This window comes from Panthera onca, chromosome Y (assembly GCF_046562875.1).
Source record: "Panthera onca isolate mPanOnc1 chromosome Y, mPanOnc1 haplotype 2, whole genome shotgun sequence".
Classification (NCBI taxonomy): domain Eukaryota; kingdom Metazoa; phylum Chordata; class Mammalia; order Carnivora; family Felidae; genus Panthera; species Panthera onca.
The window spans coordinates 28,895,779-28,915,457 of record NC_138358.1 but is presented as its reverse complement, the minus strand read 5'-3'; the positions used below and the strand labels follow the sequence as shown (position 1 = coordinate 28,915,457).

The window sequence follows — 19,679 nt, the reverse complement described above, 5'->3', positions numbered from 1 at the left end:
TTGTTCACCAAGAATAATGATCCGCCTGTGCCCTTTGAACTGGCCCGACTCCCACGTTTTCGGGGTCGTTGATTATATTGGGTGCGCACCTGCTCTTTGCCTGAAAATCTGTTTGGCACGGACCTCCCTTCCGCTGGGATCCGGAGCTCTTGATGGGGCCAGAGTGGCCTCCTCTGGGTGACACTGAGGTCTGTGGGTGAAAGTCCCTGGGGTGGGGGTGGGGGGCTCTGCTCCTCCCCACTTCGTTGTGGGTGGTCTGAACACCCCCCCAACCCCCCATGGCTCCTTCTACCTACTGGTGACTGCACCCGGCTGCCTCTTCCTTATAACTTCCTGTTTTGAGACGCAAAACTAGTCTGCCCTCACAAATGGATAACTTAACCCGCTAGGGGAGGTTTAATTCCACCAGCAAAGACCTGCAGGGATCTGGAAGGGGGACCTGGTTCTCCCTGGAGGCGCTTATGCTTGGCCGTTTTCCCGATCACACCAGCAGAGGGGAAACGGGCCACAGCACGGCTGCAGCCAGGGTTTCCAGATGTTTCCCAGCGCGTCCAGCTGCATTGGGACTGGCCTGAGCGTCCGGCGATGCTCCTCCACGGCGCGTGAGATCGTGTCCATCACCTGGTAAAAGGCGGGCTCCGTGTCCGGCGTGAGGGCGTGCGCCTCGGAGGGGTCTCTGGACAGGTCGAAGAGCAGAGGTGGGTCGTGATGGGCCACTTGGTCCCCGAAGCACGGGCAGACCCCTCTCCCGTAGCAGGCGCCAGCTCCATGTGGGTGGAACACTGGGGTCATGTAGTGGACTTTCCACAGTCTTCCTCCTGAGGGAAGGACACGAATCTCAGAGGGTTGACCTGGAGAAGGAGGATGAGTTGAGGTGGAGACAGAGGACGGGTGTTGGGAGAAGCCCAAGTGTCTGATGCAATGAATGGAGGGGCAGACTGGGCAACTCAATAAAGCTACAAAGGAGTGAGTTCCTTGTGTGGTAGGTAGTTCCAGGCAGGATGCTCAGAGGCTTACAAGGGCACTAGCTGCTCTCATGAAGCTTGCTCCAGGGTGCTGGGCAGCTAGGGAAAGGAAAGGAGGGAGGGAGGGAGGGAGGGAGGGAGGAAGAAAGGAGGGGGCAAGCTATAGCAACCAACCTTCCTCTCTGGGAGGGCACCCATCCTAGTTCTGCCTCAGGAAGGGATTTTGAAAGAATAGAAGGAGGGACCGGGGAGGTCGCTGCACTGGCCTCCTGCCCAGAGTTGGGTTGTGCCAGCTGCACAGCCTGTCCTCCCGGCTTCCTGCTGCTCTGGGAGGGAGGCCCCCATGCGTGTATCCCGACAGCGAGTCTGGAGAAGCCATGTATAACCCAGGGCGGGGGCAGTAGACAGGGGGCGTATTCCCAACGTTCAAGCCTCTTCAACAGCACCCTCCCTCACTGGCTTCCCAGAATCACCCACTGTCTACTGACCTTGAAAAAACATTGAGATATTCGCCCAGTTACTGTGAGATGAGAGGTCATTAACGGGCAGCCACAATGTAAAAGAACAAACTTGAGCCTGGACGTAGATTACAATAATATGGAAAATAATGGATGAAAAGGGAGGGACGTTTAAAGAAAACAGTCTAGGGGCACCTGGGTGGTTTAATCAGTTAAGTGTCTGACTTCAGCGCTCATGATCTCACGGTCATGGATTTGAACCCGTCATTGGGTTTGCTGCTGTCACTGCAGAGCCCTCTTCAGATCCTGCCCCCCTCTCTCTCTGCCCTACTCCTGCTCACTCTCTCTCTCTCTCTCAAAAATAAATAAATATTTGAAAACTGTGTATGTTATAGGGGGCACCTGGGTGGCTCAGTCAGTTAGGCGTCCAACTTTGGCTCAGGTCACAAACTCACAGTTCACGAGTTGGAGCCCCGTGTCGGGCTCTGGACTGACAGCTTGGAGCCTAGAGCCTGTTTCAGATTATGTTTCTTCTTGTCTCTCTGTCCCTCCTCCGCTCACACTCTGTCTCTCTCTCCAAAAAATGCTAAACACTAAAACACTAAACACTAAAAAAAAAAAAAAAAAAAAAAAAAAAAATCTATGGTAACTTCCTCAAATAAGGGAGACCCCAAGAGGTATTCCTTCACCCTTGATTCCAATGGCTGGAGACTTCTAGAGGATGGTTTTGAGGAATGGAAAGATAACAGTTAAATCACAAGAAGGATACAGTCCTTCCCAAACAGTGGAGGAAGAAAAGAAACACAAAACCTATGCAATCATAAAGTCACAAATCCAATCAATCCATAGGGCAAATCCAAAAGAGAGGAGAAAATGTCAAGGCACAGAAGAGTAATAGAAGGGAAATAGAAATGAAGAAAAGTAACTCAAATGAATGAAACCCTGTTACCAGAAGACAAAGGTGGCAGCAGAAATCAATTGTGTGTAAAATTCAAAACTAACAGTTCTACAGTAAATGCAAGAGCTGAATTAAACAAAAAATTTCTAACAATGGAAAACCTTTAGCAATGCCACTTAAGTGATGATGGAGATCAGATGCATAGAAATATGGAGGCAATTAAAATACAATGAAATTAGTAGGGATGGGAACAATGTGCTTGATGAAATCAATATTTTTTAAACAAAAAGACTAAGTAGAGGGGCATAATGTGACTCAGTCAGGAAAATCTGATATTGTAAAGATAACCAACCTTCTCTCAGAGTCAGTTTATACATGGGATGCAGAGCCAAATCATAGTCCCATCGGATTAAAAAAAAAAATCTTGCAGTGGATCCTGAGTGGCTCAGCTGGTTGAGCATCCAACTTCAGCTCAGGTCATGATCTCATGGTTCGTGAGTTCGAGCCCCACACCGGGTTTGCTGCTGTTAATGCAGAGCCCACTTTGGATCCTCTGTCCGCTTCCCCGCTTGCACTCTCTCTCAAAAATAAATATTTGTAAAAAAAATAAACAGTAAAAAAAAGCCCTTGCAAATGATTTTAGACTTCTTTTAAAAGGCCAGTTGGGCCAAAATAGCCCAGGAAGTTTTGAAATGCAAAAATTATTTGGTATGCATGTTGCTGCTTATATCATAAACTTGTGATTCTTACGAGGATGAAATCATGTCGTTGAGATAAGGTGGTTGGGACAGGTGGAGACCAATGTAGGTTAAGAGCACAGGTTTCAAAGATGAGAGGCAGACTAGAACACCTGTGTTCTGGAAGGCCAAATGAAATCCCCTAAACAATGGTACTATGGTGATAAGGTGACTGACCGCTTGCATCCGGAAGCTGTGAGGGGAAAACACTGTCAAGAGAGGGATAATAAGGGCTCGTGTGAAGCAGAGCCATGGGAGTACAAGCCAAGACATGACTCCGTGTTCCAGAGAACTCACCGTCACGTTGGTGCCAGCGGGCTGCGTGCAGAAAATTCTCGCAGTAATGCAGCAGGAATTCGTGATCCGAGTGCTGTGCTGTCCCCAGCAGCAAGGGCAGCATGTCCCGGCCATCAATCACCCTGCAGACGAGGAGCACAGGGACTCAGGGGTGCAGCAAGGATGCACGGAAGGCATGCTCGAGCCTTAGCAAGTTTAGGGAAGCACTGGGACAGGTGCCTCCATTCTTTGTCTGCCAACATCACCTTTGGCTAAAGTATCCCCAAGGATCCAGCTATTACCAGACCGACCTTGTTAGGAATGCAAACGTAAGCCGAAGGTTCTGTGACCTGTCTCTTTGGTTTTATACTGTGCTGGGTTCTAAGCCATTGCGGCCTACGGTGCATTCATCAAGACTGAGTACCATTTCCTTGCCTGCCGCTTGTCCTGCTTTTGTGTTCCCTCCCCTAGCCCCACCTGTTGGGTTTTCCTCCCTCTTCCCTTCCTTGTCTTCTCCGGTTTCCAAGGTGTGACTCCATCCCACTCAGGACTGAGGTCTTCTAGGGACTCTGGTTCCATTTTCTCCACACTTTGTAGGAGACAGCTGAAACCCACTACTTGTGATTTGCAGGGATGGCCCTGAGCATTTGATGTCCTAGTGACGGGGTCCACTGCTTCAGGGTGGGAAACCGGTCTGTGTTTCTTTGGGACTTGCCCACCACTCCTAAAGCGGTAAAGTTGAGTGGATGTATCGGGCCATTAACTTTCCCCATACTTGAAGGTAATCAAATGACTTTATGGACAACTGCAGCGATCCTTCTTGATTTTTCTTAATTGTCTTGATTACTTTTCAGAATCTTGAGGGTCATATGTAAATCACCGATACTGAGGATAGGTTTTGACAGATGCCCATGGAAAGGGGATCTTTTTCTCTAGTTTCATTAATGTTCTTCATCGTGTTTATATACACATAAACATATATATATCTTTATATATATTCTTATATACATACACACATATATATAATATATAGTATTGGTTTTGTACATGTGTGTATCCTTATATATATCCATATATACACACACATATAATATATAACATTGGTTTTGTGTGTATATATACACACACATATATACACATAAATACATGTCAAATTTTTATTTTTAAAGCAAATGATAAATTAGAAATTAATTTAAAGATTAGCACCCAGTTAGAAAAAAAAAAAAAAACCAACCAGAGATATGATATTCAATGCAAGAAAAAACAGAAGAATGTTGACTAAAGGTATGAAATACTCAACCTCTCCAGGGATAAAATGGTGGAAATTATAATACACACATATATGTATATTTGTATACACACATATGAGTAATTTTATATAAATTACCTGTACAAAATTTACATTTATCTTAGCTCTGTTATGTTTTAAAGTAGACATCTTGCATATGTCTGGTTGTGGTTCCTAAGGAAAATTTTGACAAAATACACGAAGAGATTTATCTGTAAACGGCCATACGCTTTGACTCAGGAATTCACCTTCTAGGGGATTCTTAATAAGGAGGTAATCATGACAGACAATAACATGATAAGACAGTATTTTTTTTAAAGCGAGGCTAAAAATTATAAGGGGATGGTTGAAAGAAAATACCATGAAGGCATTAAATTTTTTGTCTGTTCAGAAAAATGTCTAAATATACATGTATTTACATGAATATGCATAAAATATGGAAAATGTATCTAAATCATATCTAAATCTACATATCAATAGATCTACATATAGATAGATCGACATGATATATATCAATTTATAATTGTATGAGAATCATATATTTCTTATATTTTTGCATCATTATGATTATATACATAATTAATTAGATTATGAAATAATATTATTTTCTATTTCCCCAAAAAGTCTCTATAATTTTTAAGACAAAACAATTGGAATCTGTACAAAATCTCTACCACACTACATGAAAAGTAATTTCCCACGATGAATTGTTAGATTTTTTCAATGGCCACCATAATAACATGGCTCCACTTATGAATCAGGAGAAGGGAAATAAACATTCTGTGTATCAAATGAAGCGGACAGCTGATCCTAATAGCTCATAACGGGGGGCCTGGAGTGTTTTCCCAGAAACTGATATCACGGGCATGTCACGCAATGCAGAAGTGACAATGACATTTCACATACACGTTTGTCTGCATGCAAAACTGAGCTGCTTGAGTTTCCTTGGGCTGTTAGGTACCTGTCCTGGGGCACCTCACCGCCCCCCAGCTGGACCACGGTGGGGAAAACATCCATCAGGCTGGTGGGCTCGTGAATCACTCGGCCGACCGGCAGCACCCCAGGCCACCGGAAGATCCCCGGGACGCGGATGCCGCCTTCCCAGCCCCCCATCCCTTTGCCACCTGTGTGTAAACACGAACAGAAAAGAATGTGATCGGGCCGTATTTTTTGGGCAGTGTGTTTTACAATCCTTGGGGTACATCTGATAATGATATGTCTGTGGTTGATAGCATTCTAGTTTGCATATGATGTGGCCACCACGGGTACCCACCCTCCTTGGATGCATTGCCTAATTCCTGAGTCCCTCCCTCAATCAATGGGTAATCAAACTGTGGCCCCTCCACACAGTGGAAGCTTAGCCATAAAAAGGAACACGGCACTGACACGTGCCCCGATGTGGGCGGACCTGGGAGAGGCATCGTGCTCGCTGAAAGAAGCCAGTTGTCAAGGACCACGTACTGCACGATTCATTTACATGAACTGGTTAGAAGAGGCAAACAGAGAAAGAGTTGGTGGTTGCCAGGGGCTGGGCACAGGGAGGACCCGGGAATGACTGCACATGGGTACTGAGTTTCTTTCTGAGGAATTGACTGTGTTTTGCGATTGAGCGGTGGTGATGTTTTCATAATTCTGTGATTCTACCGAAACCACAGCGTTGTGCAAAAGAAAAAAAAAAAATCAAGTTTCAGTATGACAAATTATACTTTCTACCCTGAATAGAAAGGCAGAGTCTCTGGTGACTCTCTTGACATGCATGGCCCCATTCCAAGGGAAGGGTGGGGAACTGTAGGGTGGAGATAAAGACCAGACACAAGGATCTGGGACTCTCCCTACCTTTATAGATTCCATTCGAGCCGCCATACTGGTTGTTTCGGAGTCGAGACTCTAAAGATCCCCCATGATCCGACGTAAAATAAACCAGGGTGCTGTTGGTCAAGCCTTCCGTGTCCAAAGTATCAAGGATCTTCCCTGCAAAGAATAGACGGCATGTGAGCCAGTCAAACGGGAAGGCCGTCTTAAACCAAAGTCTTCCGTGCGTGGTGGAGTATTTTGGAGCTCTCCATGAGAATAAGCCTTTAGTGTTAGCACATGAATGGGAGCGAACGCCAGTGTAGTCATGCTATCCTGAGCATCACCGACCCAAGGTTCATATACACCCTCGGATGCACCCCATTCTGTTTCCAACATGCTTCAGGCAAGCTACACAGAATATATTGCATAGGAAGAAAAATAGCAAAAATTTAAAAAGGAGGCAAAAGAAGATTATGGAGTCAACCATGCTTCCATTAAACAAAAACGAAAAATGAAAAACAGGGGACACCTGGGTGGCTCAGTCGCTTAAGCATCCAACTTCAGCTCAGGTCATGTTCTCACGGTTCATGGGTTCGAGCCCTACGTCCGGCTCTGTGCTGACAGCTTGGAACCTGGAGCCTGCTTCGGATTCTGTGTCTCCCTCTATTTCTCCGCCCCTCCCCCGCTCAAGCTCTGTGTCTCTGTCTCTCAAAAAATGAATAAACTTTAAAAAAAAACTAAACACACACACACACACACACACACACACACACACACGGGAGAGAAGGAAAAAAGGAAAGAGACCAAGAGGGTCTAAGAAGCAGGCTGACAATGGCATTGGAGATATATGTCCATTAATGGAGAATAGTTTACCAGTGTGGCTCAAAGTTTCTCACAGTTACCTCAACAGGAAATCTTATTTCTTCCTAACAATAGACAGAACTTCCAACTTGCTTTGTCATGAGCACGGGGTGTCATGGAGGTTGACTATGGTCCCAAAGAGATCCCATTATTGGCTTTTCTACCTTATCATCTGTTTCTTTATATTTAACCAGTATCTCTTTTGGGTTGAGTCTTGCTTTTTCATACAGTCTGATGATCTCTGCATTTTAATTGGTTGGAGGGAGTGTAATCACGTAGCTTTAAATGAACCATGTCGCTATTTTTGTTTCTTTTTTTCTTTTTTTCACTCATTGTTCAGCCGTCTCTTTGTGTTCAGTTGCTTTGTTTTGGACAAAGATATTTAAATTTGTGGCTCTATTGAACCCCCCTCCTTTGATGGATAGATTTTATTTTTAGAATGGCTTTGGGTTTTATAGAGAAGTTGAGTCATATCAATGAGGGATACTGATAAACTGTTTTGTTTTTTTAAGTTTATTTATTTTGGGAGAGAGAGAAAGAGTGCCTGATTGACCACGTGCAGGGGAGGGGCAGAGAGAGGGAGAGAGAGAGAATCCCAAGCAGGCTCCACGCTATCAGCACAGAGCCCGACAAGGGGCTCAGACTCAACCAAATGTGAGATGATGGTGTGAACTGAGATCAAGAGTCAGATGCTTAACTGACTGGGCCATCCAGGCTCCCCTGATAAACGATTATTAACTGAAGTCTCCAGTTTAAACCATGGTTCACTCTTGGTGTTGTACATTCTAAAGCTTTTGATAAAGTGCATAATGCCATGTATGTGGCATTATAGTAACTGACAAAATAGTTTCTCTGTCCTAAAAATCCCTTGTCCTCCGCCTCTCTACGTGAGGACAATTATTTTCACTTAAAAAATGATCTTACCGGGGTGCCTGGGTGGCTCAGTCAGTTAAGTGGCCGACTTCGGCTCAGGTCATGATCTCGCGGTCCGTGAGTTCGAGCCCCACATCGGGCTCTGTGCTGATGGTTCAGAGCCTGGAACCTGTTTCAGATTCTGTGTCTCCCTCTCTCTCTGCCCCTCCCCTGCTTGTGCGCTCTCTCTCTCTCTCTCTCTCTCTCTCTCTCTCAAAAATAAATAAACGTTAAAAAAAATTTTTTAGGGGCGCCTGGGTGGCTCAGTCCATTGAGTGACCAACTTCGGCTCAGGTCATGATCTCATGGTTTGTGAGTTTGAGCCCCTCATCGGGCTCTGTGCTGACAGCTTGGAGCCTGGAGACTGCTTCAGATTCTGTGTCTCCCTCTATTTCTCTGGCCCTCCCCCCGTTCATGCTCTGTCTCTCTCCATCTCAAAAATAAATAAATGTTTAAATTTTTTTTTTTTAAATGATCATACTGTGGTTTGGTTGTGTTTGAAATTGGAACACAGAGGCACTAAGGCTATAGAAAAGATTCCTTAAATGTACCTTGGGTTCCTTATCTTGATGGACTTAGGGGGTTCTTAGCTCTGTACTGTAGAATTTCAGATTCTATCACTCAGTAAGTGTTCGAGTACATACACCTGCACATGCATTCATTTAGCAGATTTTCCCCCAACCGTGACATGGTGAATTCCATTTTCAACACTCAATATCCAGGGTGCTTGGGTGGCTCAGTTGGTTGGCCATCCGACTCTGGATTTTCCAGTCATTTTTCATCTTTTCCACACAAGGACCATAGTGGTAATGGTGAATGAGTTCGCCCTGAAGAAAATGGCATCACAAAGTCCCACGGGGGGACGCGATGTGACATCAATCTTTGCCTACAGGTCTCACAACCGTCACTATTTTCTCCAACAGTTCATTCAAGTCATACATTTTCCTCCAAGGTGATGTTTTCGGCGAATTGCTTAAAGTACGTTTTCTCCTAAAATCTGATTCCCATCATTCTGCATCTCTTGGCCCTCTCCGTCCACCGGCGCGTCAGCCCGAGGGGACCCGAATCCTCGTGTGAGGAGCAGGGAAGTGTGTGTGTGTGTGTGTGTGTGTGTCCATGTACTCATGGGACAAATGTGCCCTTTCTGTCATTCCGGGCATCATTCCAAACGCAGGGGATGCACTGGGAGAACAGGGCAAGACAATCCTACCCCATGGGGATTTTAAGCTCTGTTCTCCTGGGGGAAAATCCAACATCAACCCACCTAAGACAGTGTGACGAGAAGAAACAAAGCCATCAGAGAGATGAAAAGGCTACAATCGCTCGCAGCCTTCTTGTGCAATGAGATCGCACTGTTCACACTGCCTCTTCCGTCTGTAGTCTGCATTCATCTCCTTTCCTGCTGCTGTTTCCGGAGAAGCAACCATCCAGTCTGCACGGGGAAAAGGCACTTACTTACCCAGCATCCAGTCCATCTCTTCCGTGTTATCCCCGTACAGCCCGTGGACACTCTTCCCGCGGAACTTCTCGGTGGTGATCAGAGGGGTGTGCACGTGTAGAAAGGACACAAAGAGGAGGAAAGGTGTTTGCTTGTTTCTGAGAATAAATAACACGACTGGGTTTACTTTTACGTAAAGCAGAGACCGAGGCCCTAGAAGACGCAAAATAGGGATCTAGATCATCATATCCTTAAAGAAGTCTACCTGCTAGTGTTTAATGTGATGGCGTCACCCTTCTAAAGTCTGTTGAGGGGCGCCTGGCGGGCTCAGTTGGTTGAGCGTCTGACTCTGGCTCAGGTCATGATCTCACGGTTTCTGACTTTGAGTCCCACATCGGGCTCTGTGCTGACAGCTCAGAGCCCACTTTGGATCCTCTCTCTTGCTTTCTCTCTTCCCCTCCCTTGCTGGTTCTCTCTCTCTCAAAAAGAAATGAAGAAACTTAAAAAATGGCACAGATATGACACGTATTTTTTTTCCTGGTTTTTAGCAGTTTATAGGTGTATGTGCCTCTGGATCTGAAGGTAAGACAATTCCAGGTGGCTGGAGTTTACTTAATTCAGTTATTTATTTCATTCAATTATGTCGGTATAGGTTCCCACCTCAATCCTTAGTGTATAGGATAAAGTGATATTGCATATGTGGCTTTCTTTTTTTTTAAGTTTTATTGTTAAGTAATCTCTATATACAACGTGGGGCTCAAACTCACAACCCCATGATCAAGAGTCCCATGCTCTACAGACAGAGCCACCTGGGCTTCCCTAGCTCACTTTATTGTAAGAACACAGCATAGAATACATATAGCACACAAACAATGTGTTGATCGACTCTTCATGTGATCAGTAAAACTTCCAGTCAACAATAGGCTATTAACAGTTACGTTTTGGGAGAGTCAAAGTTATTCGTGATTTTCCTCAGCACATGGTGTGGGGGTCTCAAAACCCCCACATTGTTCAAGGTCAACTGTACTGTCAACATCATTTCAGACTCACGTTAGGCACTTCCATGAAAAGAATGTTCTGGAACATGATCACAACCTCATCACCACCAAGTGAACTGGGGTTCACCAGGGGTCCCCCTGCCCCCACTTTACTGGAACACCCTTGGGGAGCATAGAAACCACCTCTGTTTGGCATAGCTTTTCATCAAGTCCCTCTGGGCTCTGACATAGTAAGTTCCTTGTTACTCAAACTCACATTTAGCATAGAGTTACCAAGAGGACAATGTAGTTCTGATGATAGAGCTTTAAAAATATTTAGAATTTATTGTAAATCTACGGGTGTTTCAGTTTGTTTTGTTAGTTAAATACGGCCGGTGGTGATCAGCGGGTGCTTACGCAATGGGACTGACTCAAGTGGGGCTCAACTGAACATCATCTATGACACAGTTTACCAAAAACGTCTTTCTGGGCTACGGTGATTTCACTGGTCTTATCCTCATTATAGAAAAAGACTTTTCAAAATGCATTTTCACCATGGACCAGAGCCCTAGGATGAAGCCAACCCTTCCTTGGATGCTCACCTTTGGATGAAGGACGAGACCTCTTTGAGAATAAGAGACGTCGTCCTTGGAAAGTGCATGGGTTGCTCAGTGATGGTGTGGTTTCTCATCAGAAAGCAGTCTGCGTGAACAATCAGGGCTCCCAGGAAATACGAGGTCGTGAAGAGTAACATGGCAGCCATGGTTGACCAGATGACTGGAGTCCATGAGCCTGACGTCAGGTGGGTGAGTTTCCCAGCGGTGAGCGTGAGGGCAGCCAAGGCCATGATTTGGAAGCAGACGTTGAGTTTCCGCTCCATACCTGCACGCTTCTCTGACAGCTCCCAGCGGATGCAGTCTCCCATCATGGAAAACGGCATTCCGTAGAAATGGTCGAATCCGTGGTTGAGAGGGTGGTGGCAGTGATCGTTGGAAGATTCACAGTTGAGACCCAGGTGCCATTTCCCTGAAAGGCAAAATAGTTGGGTCATTGGTTAGTGGGTATCGTGTGCTCGCCACATTCCAGGCACTCTGCTGGGAGCGGAAAAAGGGCAGGACAGCAGACGGGTGTGAGTAGTGCTCACTGTGATTTGAAGCACAACCTGGACCCGGACCTCATGTGGCAGCGTTAGGGGCCGTATTGTTCCCTAGGCTGCTGTGACGAATTACCATAAACGTGGTTGCTTAAAACAACGGGAATTTGTGCCGTCGTAGTTCTGAGGCCAGAAGCCCGAAATCAAGGGGTGACAGGGTTGTGCTCCACCTGTAGGCTCCACAGGAGCATCTTTCCTGCCTCTATGTCTTCTGGAGGCTCCAAGTGTTCCTTGACTTGTGGTCATATCCCTTCCATCTCTGCCTCTGGCCATACTGCCTTCTCCCCTTCTGTGTCATATATCTCTCTACATCTCTCTCTAAAGGACCCTTGTCCTTGCACATAAGACCCACGTGGGTCATCTAGAACAATTTGTCTTCTCAAGATCCTTATTTTATTTTATTTTATTTTATTATTTATTTTATTTTTTCATTTGTGAACATAACTGTGATGTTTATTTCATTTATTTTTTAAATTTACATCCAAGTTAGTTAGCATATGGCACAACAGTGATTTCAGGAGTAGATTCCTTAGTGCCCCTTCCCCATTTTTAGCCCATCCCCCCTCCCACACCCCCTTCAGTAACCCTCTGTTTGTTCTCCATATTTAAGAGCCTCTTCTGTTTTGTCCCCCTCCCTGTTTTTATATTATTTTTGTTTCCCTTCCTTTATGTTCATCTATTTTGTCTCTTAAAGTCCTCATATGAGTGAAGTCATATGATATTTCTTTCTCTGACTAATTTCGCTTTAGTTCCATCCAGGTAGTTGCAAATGGCAAGATTTCATTCTTTCTGATTGCTGAGTAATACTCTATTGTATAAATATACTACATATCTTTCTCCATTCATCCATCGATGGCCATTTGGGCTCTTTCCATACTTTGGCTATTGTTGACAGCGCTGCTATAACCATGGGGATGCCTGTGCCCCTTCGAAACTAGGATACACCTGTATCCCTTGGATAAATGCCTAGTGGTGCAATTGCTGGGTCGTAGGGTGGTTCTATTTTTAGTTTTTTGAGGAACCTCCATACTGTTTTCCAGAGGGGCTGCACCAGCTGCATTCCCACCAACAATGCAAGAGATCCTCTCTCTCCGCATCCTCGCCAACACCTGTTGTCGCCTGAGTTGTTAATGTTAGCCGTTCTGACAGGTGTGAGGTGATATCAAGATCCTCAACTTAATCACATCTGCAAAGACCCTTTTTCCATAGAAAGTAATATTTTCAGGCTCCAGCATGTAGGACATGATCTCTGGTGAGCATTATTCAATCTACTGTGGCTGAATTTGCAAAGGTCTCTGGTAGGTCAATAAGGAAGGCACAGGATGCTCAGATTGCTCTAGAAAATGCAATCTGGGGGCGCCTGGTTGGCTCAGTCGGTTAAGCATTCGACTTCGGCTCAGGTCACGATCTCGCGGTCCGGGAGTTCGAGCCCCGCGTCGGGCTCTGTGCTGCCAGCTCAGAGCCTGGAGCCTGTTTCAGATTCTGTGTCTCCCTCTCTCTGACCCTCCCCCGTTCATGCTCTGTCTCTCTCTGTCTCAAAAATAAATAAATGTTAAAAAAAAAAAAAAAAAGAAAATGCAATCTGCTGTAGTCAGTGGGGAAAAGATTTCTTGACTTTGGGGTTGTCCCTCTCTTTGTTAAAGCACTGAAATGATGGTCAGGGTCATGGTGGACATTAGCTTCTACAGAACACAACTGTCAAGTTCAACCAATGACAGGTGTTTAGATTCTCTACTGTCACTACTAGGGTATTGACAAAGAGGCCTGTGTATCTTCCCACCACCCCAAGTGGTGCCTCCCATCCAGAAAACCTCATCAATTTTCCAAGGAATGTTCCATGTGGGTAGACTTCTGTCCCCAAAACAACAAAGAGCCTATCAGATTTGATGGTCAGCGTATCAGGTGGTCTTGCTTTTTTTTGATCAATAAATGGCACTGTTAATAAAAATTATCAGTATAAGATGATAACGATAGTGACAGCTTGGTCCCCTCTCAAGAAACTGCTGTCCCTGATTGTACTTACACATGACATGGTTTGTTGACATACAGAAAAGTAAGCATGGTATTTATGGAAGCAGAGAGGGAATGTACTAAGAGGCACATTTCTAAGCGGAATTTAGGGGGAAATTGTTGGTCATTTGGTGACATTAGAAAAGAGTTTTCTAATTTTTTTGTGACAGTGCATCAGCAAATAGTATGACATGCTAGATGTTTCATTAAGCGGACATTTCTTGAGCATGTACTTTGCACGAAGCAACCTGCAGGTATTAAGGTCATTCCTGCATGCACGGAGGGAGCTTTCTGTCCGGTGGACGATCCCAGTGTGTCATGACCACGTAATTTGCAAGCTTTATGGTTGAATATCCTCTTCATATAAAAGTAATGTGATTAATACTTTAAAAACTGCACATACCTATTAGCCCAGTGGCATAGCCTCTGTCCTTTAATATTTTTGCAAACGTTGTCTCATTGGTCGGGAGCCCTCCAGATACTCCCGTCCACTGAAGAACACGATAACCATTACTGGAAACCATACCTTTGAGGAATCATTTTCAAAGAAGTGTTACCATCACACATCGACATTTGCCATTATGGTTAATTTTGCATGTAAAACAGGCAGTGAAAAATTAATTGAACAATTAGCGAAAACACTTAACTGTGCTGCTGTGTGCAGGTTATACACACAAAGAGGATGAAAGGACACAGGAAGGGGAGTTAAAATTGGTTTTGTAATTTCACCAAACTCTTGATATAACCCAGGGGTTCTCAAACTTGTCTACACTTTGGAATCATCTGAGCAGCTTCAAACTATTCTGAAACCTGGTCGTCAATCCAGAGAGCTTGATTTCAGTTGGTTGGGGGTAGAATTTGGGGTGGGTTGCAAGACGCCCTAGATGATTCAAATGTGCCAGCAAGGTAGGGAGCCACGGCTATAATTCCTACCAGCCCTGACATACCCAAGGCATGGACACGAGTGTTCCAAAAGGTAGGTTAAACATTTTTCTGAAATTCTGAAGTATACAGTTGAAAACCACTGACTTAGAAGGTGCTCTATGCCCCCTAGACCATTTTCACCAATGCAGCTCAGTCTTACTAGGGAAGATCCACCTGGTTCAAAGAGTGAACATAGTTCCCACTGATCACCTTTTGGGGACCTGGAGAATTCTGTCTGAGATTTTCCAAACCTTTGAGAATGCATCTGACTCCGCAGGAGACTAGGGGAACATACGTAGTTCTCGGCCATAACAAAGACAGGTGGGGTGTTTCAGCTTAAGTTGGCCAGGATTCCTTCTTCCCTGGGACATGAGAGGGTGCCAGAGACCCATATACAGGAGGGTCTGTGACAGTTCATTTGATATGTCACATGGCCAGGCCAGTGTCGTTATTCAAACACCAGCCCGTTACTTCAGATGGTGCTGCGAAGGCCTTTCAAGATACGGTTGACGTGTACAATCAGTTGGCTTTAACCAAAGGGGAAAACCCTTGATATGGACCTTCTTCGTCCTTAGCGTCCAAGAACATCACACAGACTTCCAACTTTTTGTCTATTCCCTACCGAAACACCCCATCTGAGTCACGTCATTATCAGTGGGGCTCTATATCTGATGGTAAAACTATGGCGATATCAGATTATTCTCTCCCCACGATACCAGTGGACCCATGCTTTAATACCTGCGTTAGAGGAGTTACAGGGAACACGCTCTTCTCCAGAGCCATGGTGAGACATGAGGGAGAACAGACCTGATCGGAGAGGGTATCTGCCCGTTAAGAAAGCAGCCCTGCTTGGGGTACACACTGACGCGGCCGCGAGGTGCTGGGTGAGCATCACACCATCTCGTGCGAGGCGGTCAATATTTGGAGTCCTGCAGAAGAAACACGAACAGTTTTGTTGCTGAACAAAGACACACACGAGTTTTTTGTCTACAAGAACTGCTACATATTTCACAGAAAAATCAGCCCGTCACCATTTAGCACAGCAAGATGTTCTTGGGAGTGGCCAAAAGGCAGTGGCCAGAACTTTGGACGTCACGTGAACCATGAGAGGACCTGAAAATTCGACCTCATGGCAGCCGCACGCTGTCGTTGGGACTCGAGGGTGGGATTCAGATGACACTTCCTGGTGTTGGCTGAGTTCAGTGCCCAAGGGCAGTTAGAATGTGACCCAGGTGATGGAGTGAGGTCATTCTACGTGAGACGGGCTAGCGATGACAGGTGAGTGTGGTGAGGTATGTTGGGGTGACGGGGGCATGGATTTGTGTGACCGAAGCAGGGCTTTCCAGAGGGGAGCACGGGAAAAGTCATGCATGGTTGGGTAGGCTTGACTTGATGGACGGAAGTGGAGGGTGAGGAAGCCCTGGTGTTTGACTTAGACGCAACACCAATGAATCTTTGGACACTGTCCCTCATGGACTGTGCTGATAGAAACCACGTTTCAAAGTGAAATGAGGAGTCACACGTAGGAGGCATCTGAGCTGGGGTTAGCGCTGGTGAGGGCAGAACGAGGGGCGAGGGGGCGTGGCACGGACGTGTGCGGAATCCGGTCAAGGTCCGGACTGCACACGTCAAAGGTTTGACCCCCTGTCAGTGGGGTTTTCATCGAGACGCCAGAGGACCCGTTCTCAGATCCTTGCCTGATGGTGTCGTTGCCATAGCAGCCAATGTCGCCAATGCCGAAATCGTCTGCCATCAGAAGAAGGATGTTTGGACGCGAACCAGATAGATCCCTGCTGGCGGAGGGCGTCACACCCAGAAGTGCGCCGACTGTCACAGCTAGCCAGGTCCTGCAAGACAAGGCACCAACGAAAGCTTAACGCTGCTTTCCAGTTAAATAGTGACGTTTGTAGGGGCGTCACTAGGGGACTTGGATATTGCATCGTGCTGTGGAAGGGTTTGACTACATTTCTCAGGTATTTGAGTTTTGTTTTAAAGTTGAAAACAATTCACCTTCTGGATGGTTTTTTTATTTTTTTTTAAATTTATATATTTATTTTGATAGAGCATTATGGAGAGGAAGAGAGAGAGAGAGGGATGGTTTTTTATTTTTTATTTTTTTAAATTTGTATATTTATTTTGATAGAGAGAGCATTATGGAGAGGAAGAGAGAGAGAGGGATGGTTTTTTATTTTTTATTTTTTTACATTTGTATATTTATTTTGATAGAGAGAGCATTATGGAGAGGAAGAGAGAGAGAGGGATGGTTTTTTATTTTTTATTTTTTTACATTTGTATATTTATTTTGATAGAGAGAGCATTATGGAGAGGAAGAGAGAGAGAGGGATGGTTTTTTATTTTTTATTTTTTTACATTTGTATATGTATTTTGATAGAGCATTATGGAGAGGAAGAGAGAGAGAGGGATGGTTTTTTATTTTTTATTTTTTTACATTTGTATATTTATTTTGATAGAGAGAGCATTATGGAGAGGAAGAGAGAGAGAGGGAGAGACGGAATCCCAAGCAGGTTCTGCACTGTCCACACACAGCCTGAGGTGGGGCTTGAACTCCTGAACGGTGAGATCAAGACCTGAGCTGAGATCGAGAGTCGGACGCTCAACTGACTGAGCCACCCAGGTGGCCCTTGATGATTTTATCTGAAGGGTAAACATTTTGTCTTTGGAAGCCCTGGGGTCTGTTATTAGGACTCATACCATGACTGAGGAAAGTCCTTTTTTGTGGCTTGGATCAGGTCCCCAGAACAGCTACAACTCTCTGCCTTTGCCTCTTCCTCGTTTTTCTTTAAACAAGTAAACTGTGTTGAACTTGGGTCTCTGCGGCCCGTTGGTGGGAACTGGGCCACTGAGTCAGGGCCCAAGTCAGGGCAAAAGCTCACCAATGCCATCTGGTGATTCTGAGTCTATGAAAAGTCGCAGTATATTCTAGCATGAATGTGGAACTACCAAAGACTGGCACGGGGCAGGGGGGGTGGTGCCTTTCCTACCACTATCGCTACCATAACCGGGGCCTCTGTGGGGGCCCTCCTGTTTCTGGAAGTCTCTGTGGGTAGGTGCATATACAGAGGGACAAGCGTGTGCCAATCCCCGGGGCCATGAAATCAACATGGGATCTGAGTCTCCAAAGAAGATTTGCGGTGTGGGCATCCCGGAAAACCAGACGACGCGGTTTGGGAAAAGTGGAATAGAATTCCTTCGAGTGGCCCCCAGATTGCAGACTGTGGGACAGCGATATAAACCCCAATTACTAGGTGTGCCAGAGCGCTCCATCAGTGCGTCCTGAGCGAGGGGGCGTCAAGAAAGGTAGAGACGCAAACAGAAGACTGGCGACTGCACGTGTTTCTACCTTACCAAGCGTGCTCCAGACGTAACATGTTCTCTTTCCGCTCGTATTTCCTGTAAGAAACAAGGACGTATGTAATAACGATGTTCAACACGTAAGATAGTACCTACCTATCGAACGGGAAACTTTGATTCGCTCGGATCGTGTCCAGAAAACCTTAAAACAGCTACCGAAAACTCGTAAGAATGGTCTTCTCTGTCAGAAAGGCTTTAAGGAAGCTGAACGCTGTGTTAAGAATGTGCACCGTGCATCTGTCATGGGCAGGACGATAAATACTTGGGGCTTTTCTGCCCACGTGGCTGCTACCCCCACTCTGCCTTTGGAACGTGACTGGGTGTCACGGACTTCCACTGAAACAACGTTTACAGATCCGGTCAGCTTTGTTCGCCCCACGAACCGTAGATGCCCGGTCTTTTCATTTATTCGTTTGTTTTTAATGTTTATTTGTTTTTGAAAGAGAGAAGGACACAGAGTGTGAGTGGGGGAGGGGCCGAGAGGGAGACACAGGATCGGAAGCAGGCTCCAGGCTCCGAGGTGTCATCACAGAGCCCAACATGGGGCTCGAACTCGGAGATGGTGAGATCATGACCTGAGCCAAAGTCGGACGCTCAACCGACTGAGCCACCTAAGAGCCCCTCTCAATTTTTTTTTTTAAAAGATAAGGACACAGAGAAAGAAAAACCCTTCAATGCAGTGTCTTCCCCGGGTGGGAAGAAATTGCACGCGGCTTCCCGGCTGTCCTCCAGACCCCAGACAGCAAGCCTGCCTTCCCGGCTCTGCCTGGACCTGCTCCCGAAACCAGCTCGCTTTCCGGTCTCCGGGATCCCAGCCACGTCGAGTCCACAGGCTCTGAGACCCGTTCACAATCCCGTCTCCATGCTTCCCCACCTCTGCATGATTTTTCTGGTTCCTTTCAATCTGGTTCCTTTTTGCAATCACCCCAGCGGTGTGTGTGTGTGTGTCTGAGAGAGAGAGAGAGAGAGAGAGAGAGAGAGAGAGAGAGAGAGATGGGGTGGGGGGGACCAGTCAGTGATACTTTCACGCTTCTGTGGGCTTCCCAGTTACCTGGCTGGCTGTGCTCCGTTGGGGGCCGGGCCGCCTGGACCTCAGGGATCGGCTGGCGGTGCAGCAGGGGGCACGGCTGGTCCTGCGGGACTGTCCTGAGGTGGCCGCCAGTGCCCAGGCCTCCTCGGCCGGCCGGCCGGCCGCACGCATGTGCACAGCGTCTCAGTCCGTTCAAAGCCACAGCAAGGACGTGGAGGAGAAGCAAGTTCGGTTGTGCAGAGAGTGGCCGGGCCGTGGCCAGCGGCCTGTTGGTACAGGAGACCTTCTGTTACTCATTAGAACACGCCAGGCGCCAGGGGGGCAGCGCACAAGGCTCCCGCGGGGGCCGGTGACTCATTCGTTCCCCAGCGGGTGGCAACCTCCTGACCTCTGTCCACAGCTCAGGGCTCTGTGCTGGGTCTCCCTCCAAAGCGGCCAACCGGTTGCCTTGAAAATGCCTCTCCCCAGCTGCTCGCAGCCCGCGCCCCTTCCCCTGCAGCCTGCGTCTGCCTCCGCAAGGAAAAGGGGGAACAGAAAATAGGTGTGCCTTGCGGGCCAGCAGCATCACAGGCCAGGAACCTCGCAG

General features: G+C 46.4%; 1 protein-coding gene across 1 annotated transcript; it reads right to left on the bottom strand.

The window, feature by feature from the left end:
- Positions 1-373: 373 nt before the first annotated feature.
- On the bottom strand, positions 374-19,241 carry LOC145714927 (arylsulfatase L-like). The gene is made up of 11 exons (XM_081794456.1): positions 19,115-19,241; positions 18,058-18,102; positions 16,389-16,538; positions 15,499-15,620; positions 14,171-14,293; positions 11,207-11,630; positions 9,649-9,785; positions 6,459-6,593; positions 5,584-5,746; positions 3,356-3,477; positions 374-818 (listed from the first exon to the last, which is right to left on the bottom strand). Exons 2-11 carry the CDS (start codon positions 18,078-18,080, stop codon positions 460-462), a joined length of 1,758 nt encoding a protein of 585 aa, XP_081650582.1. The 5' UTR covers positions 18,081-18,102; positions 19,115-19,241; the 3' UTR covers positions 374-459.
- Between the last annotated feature and the right edge of the window lie 438 nt (positions 19,242-19,679).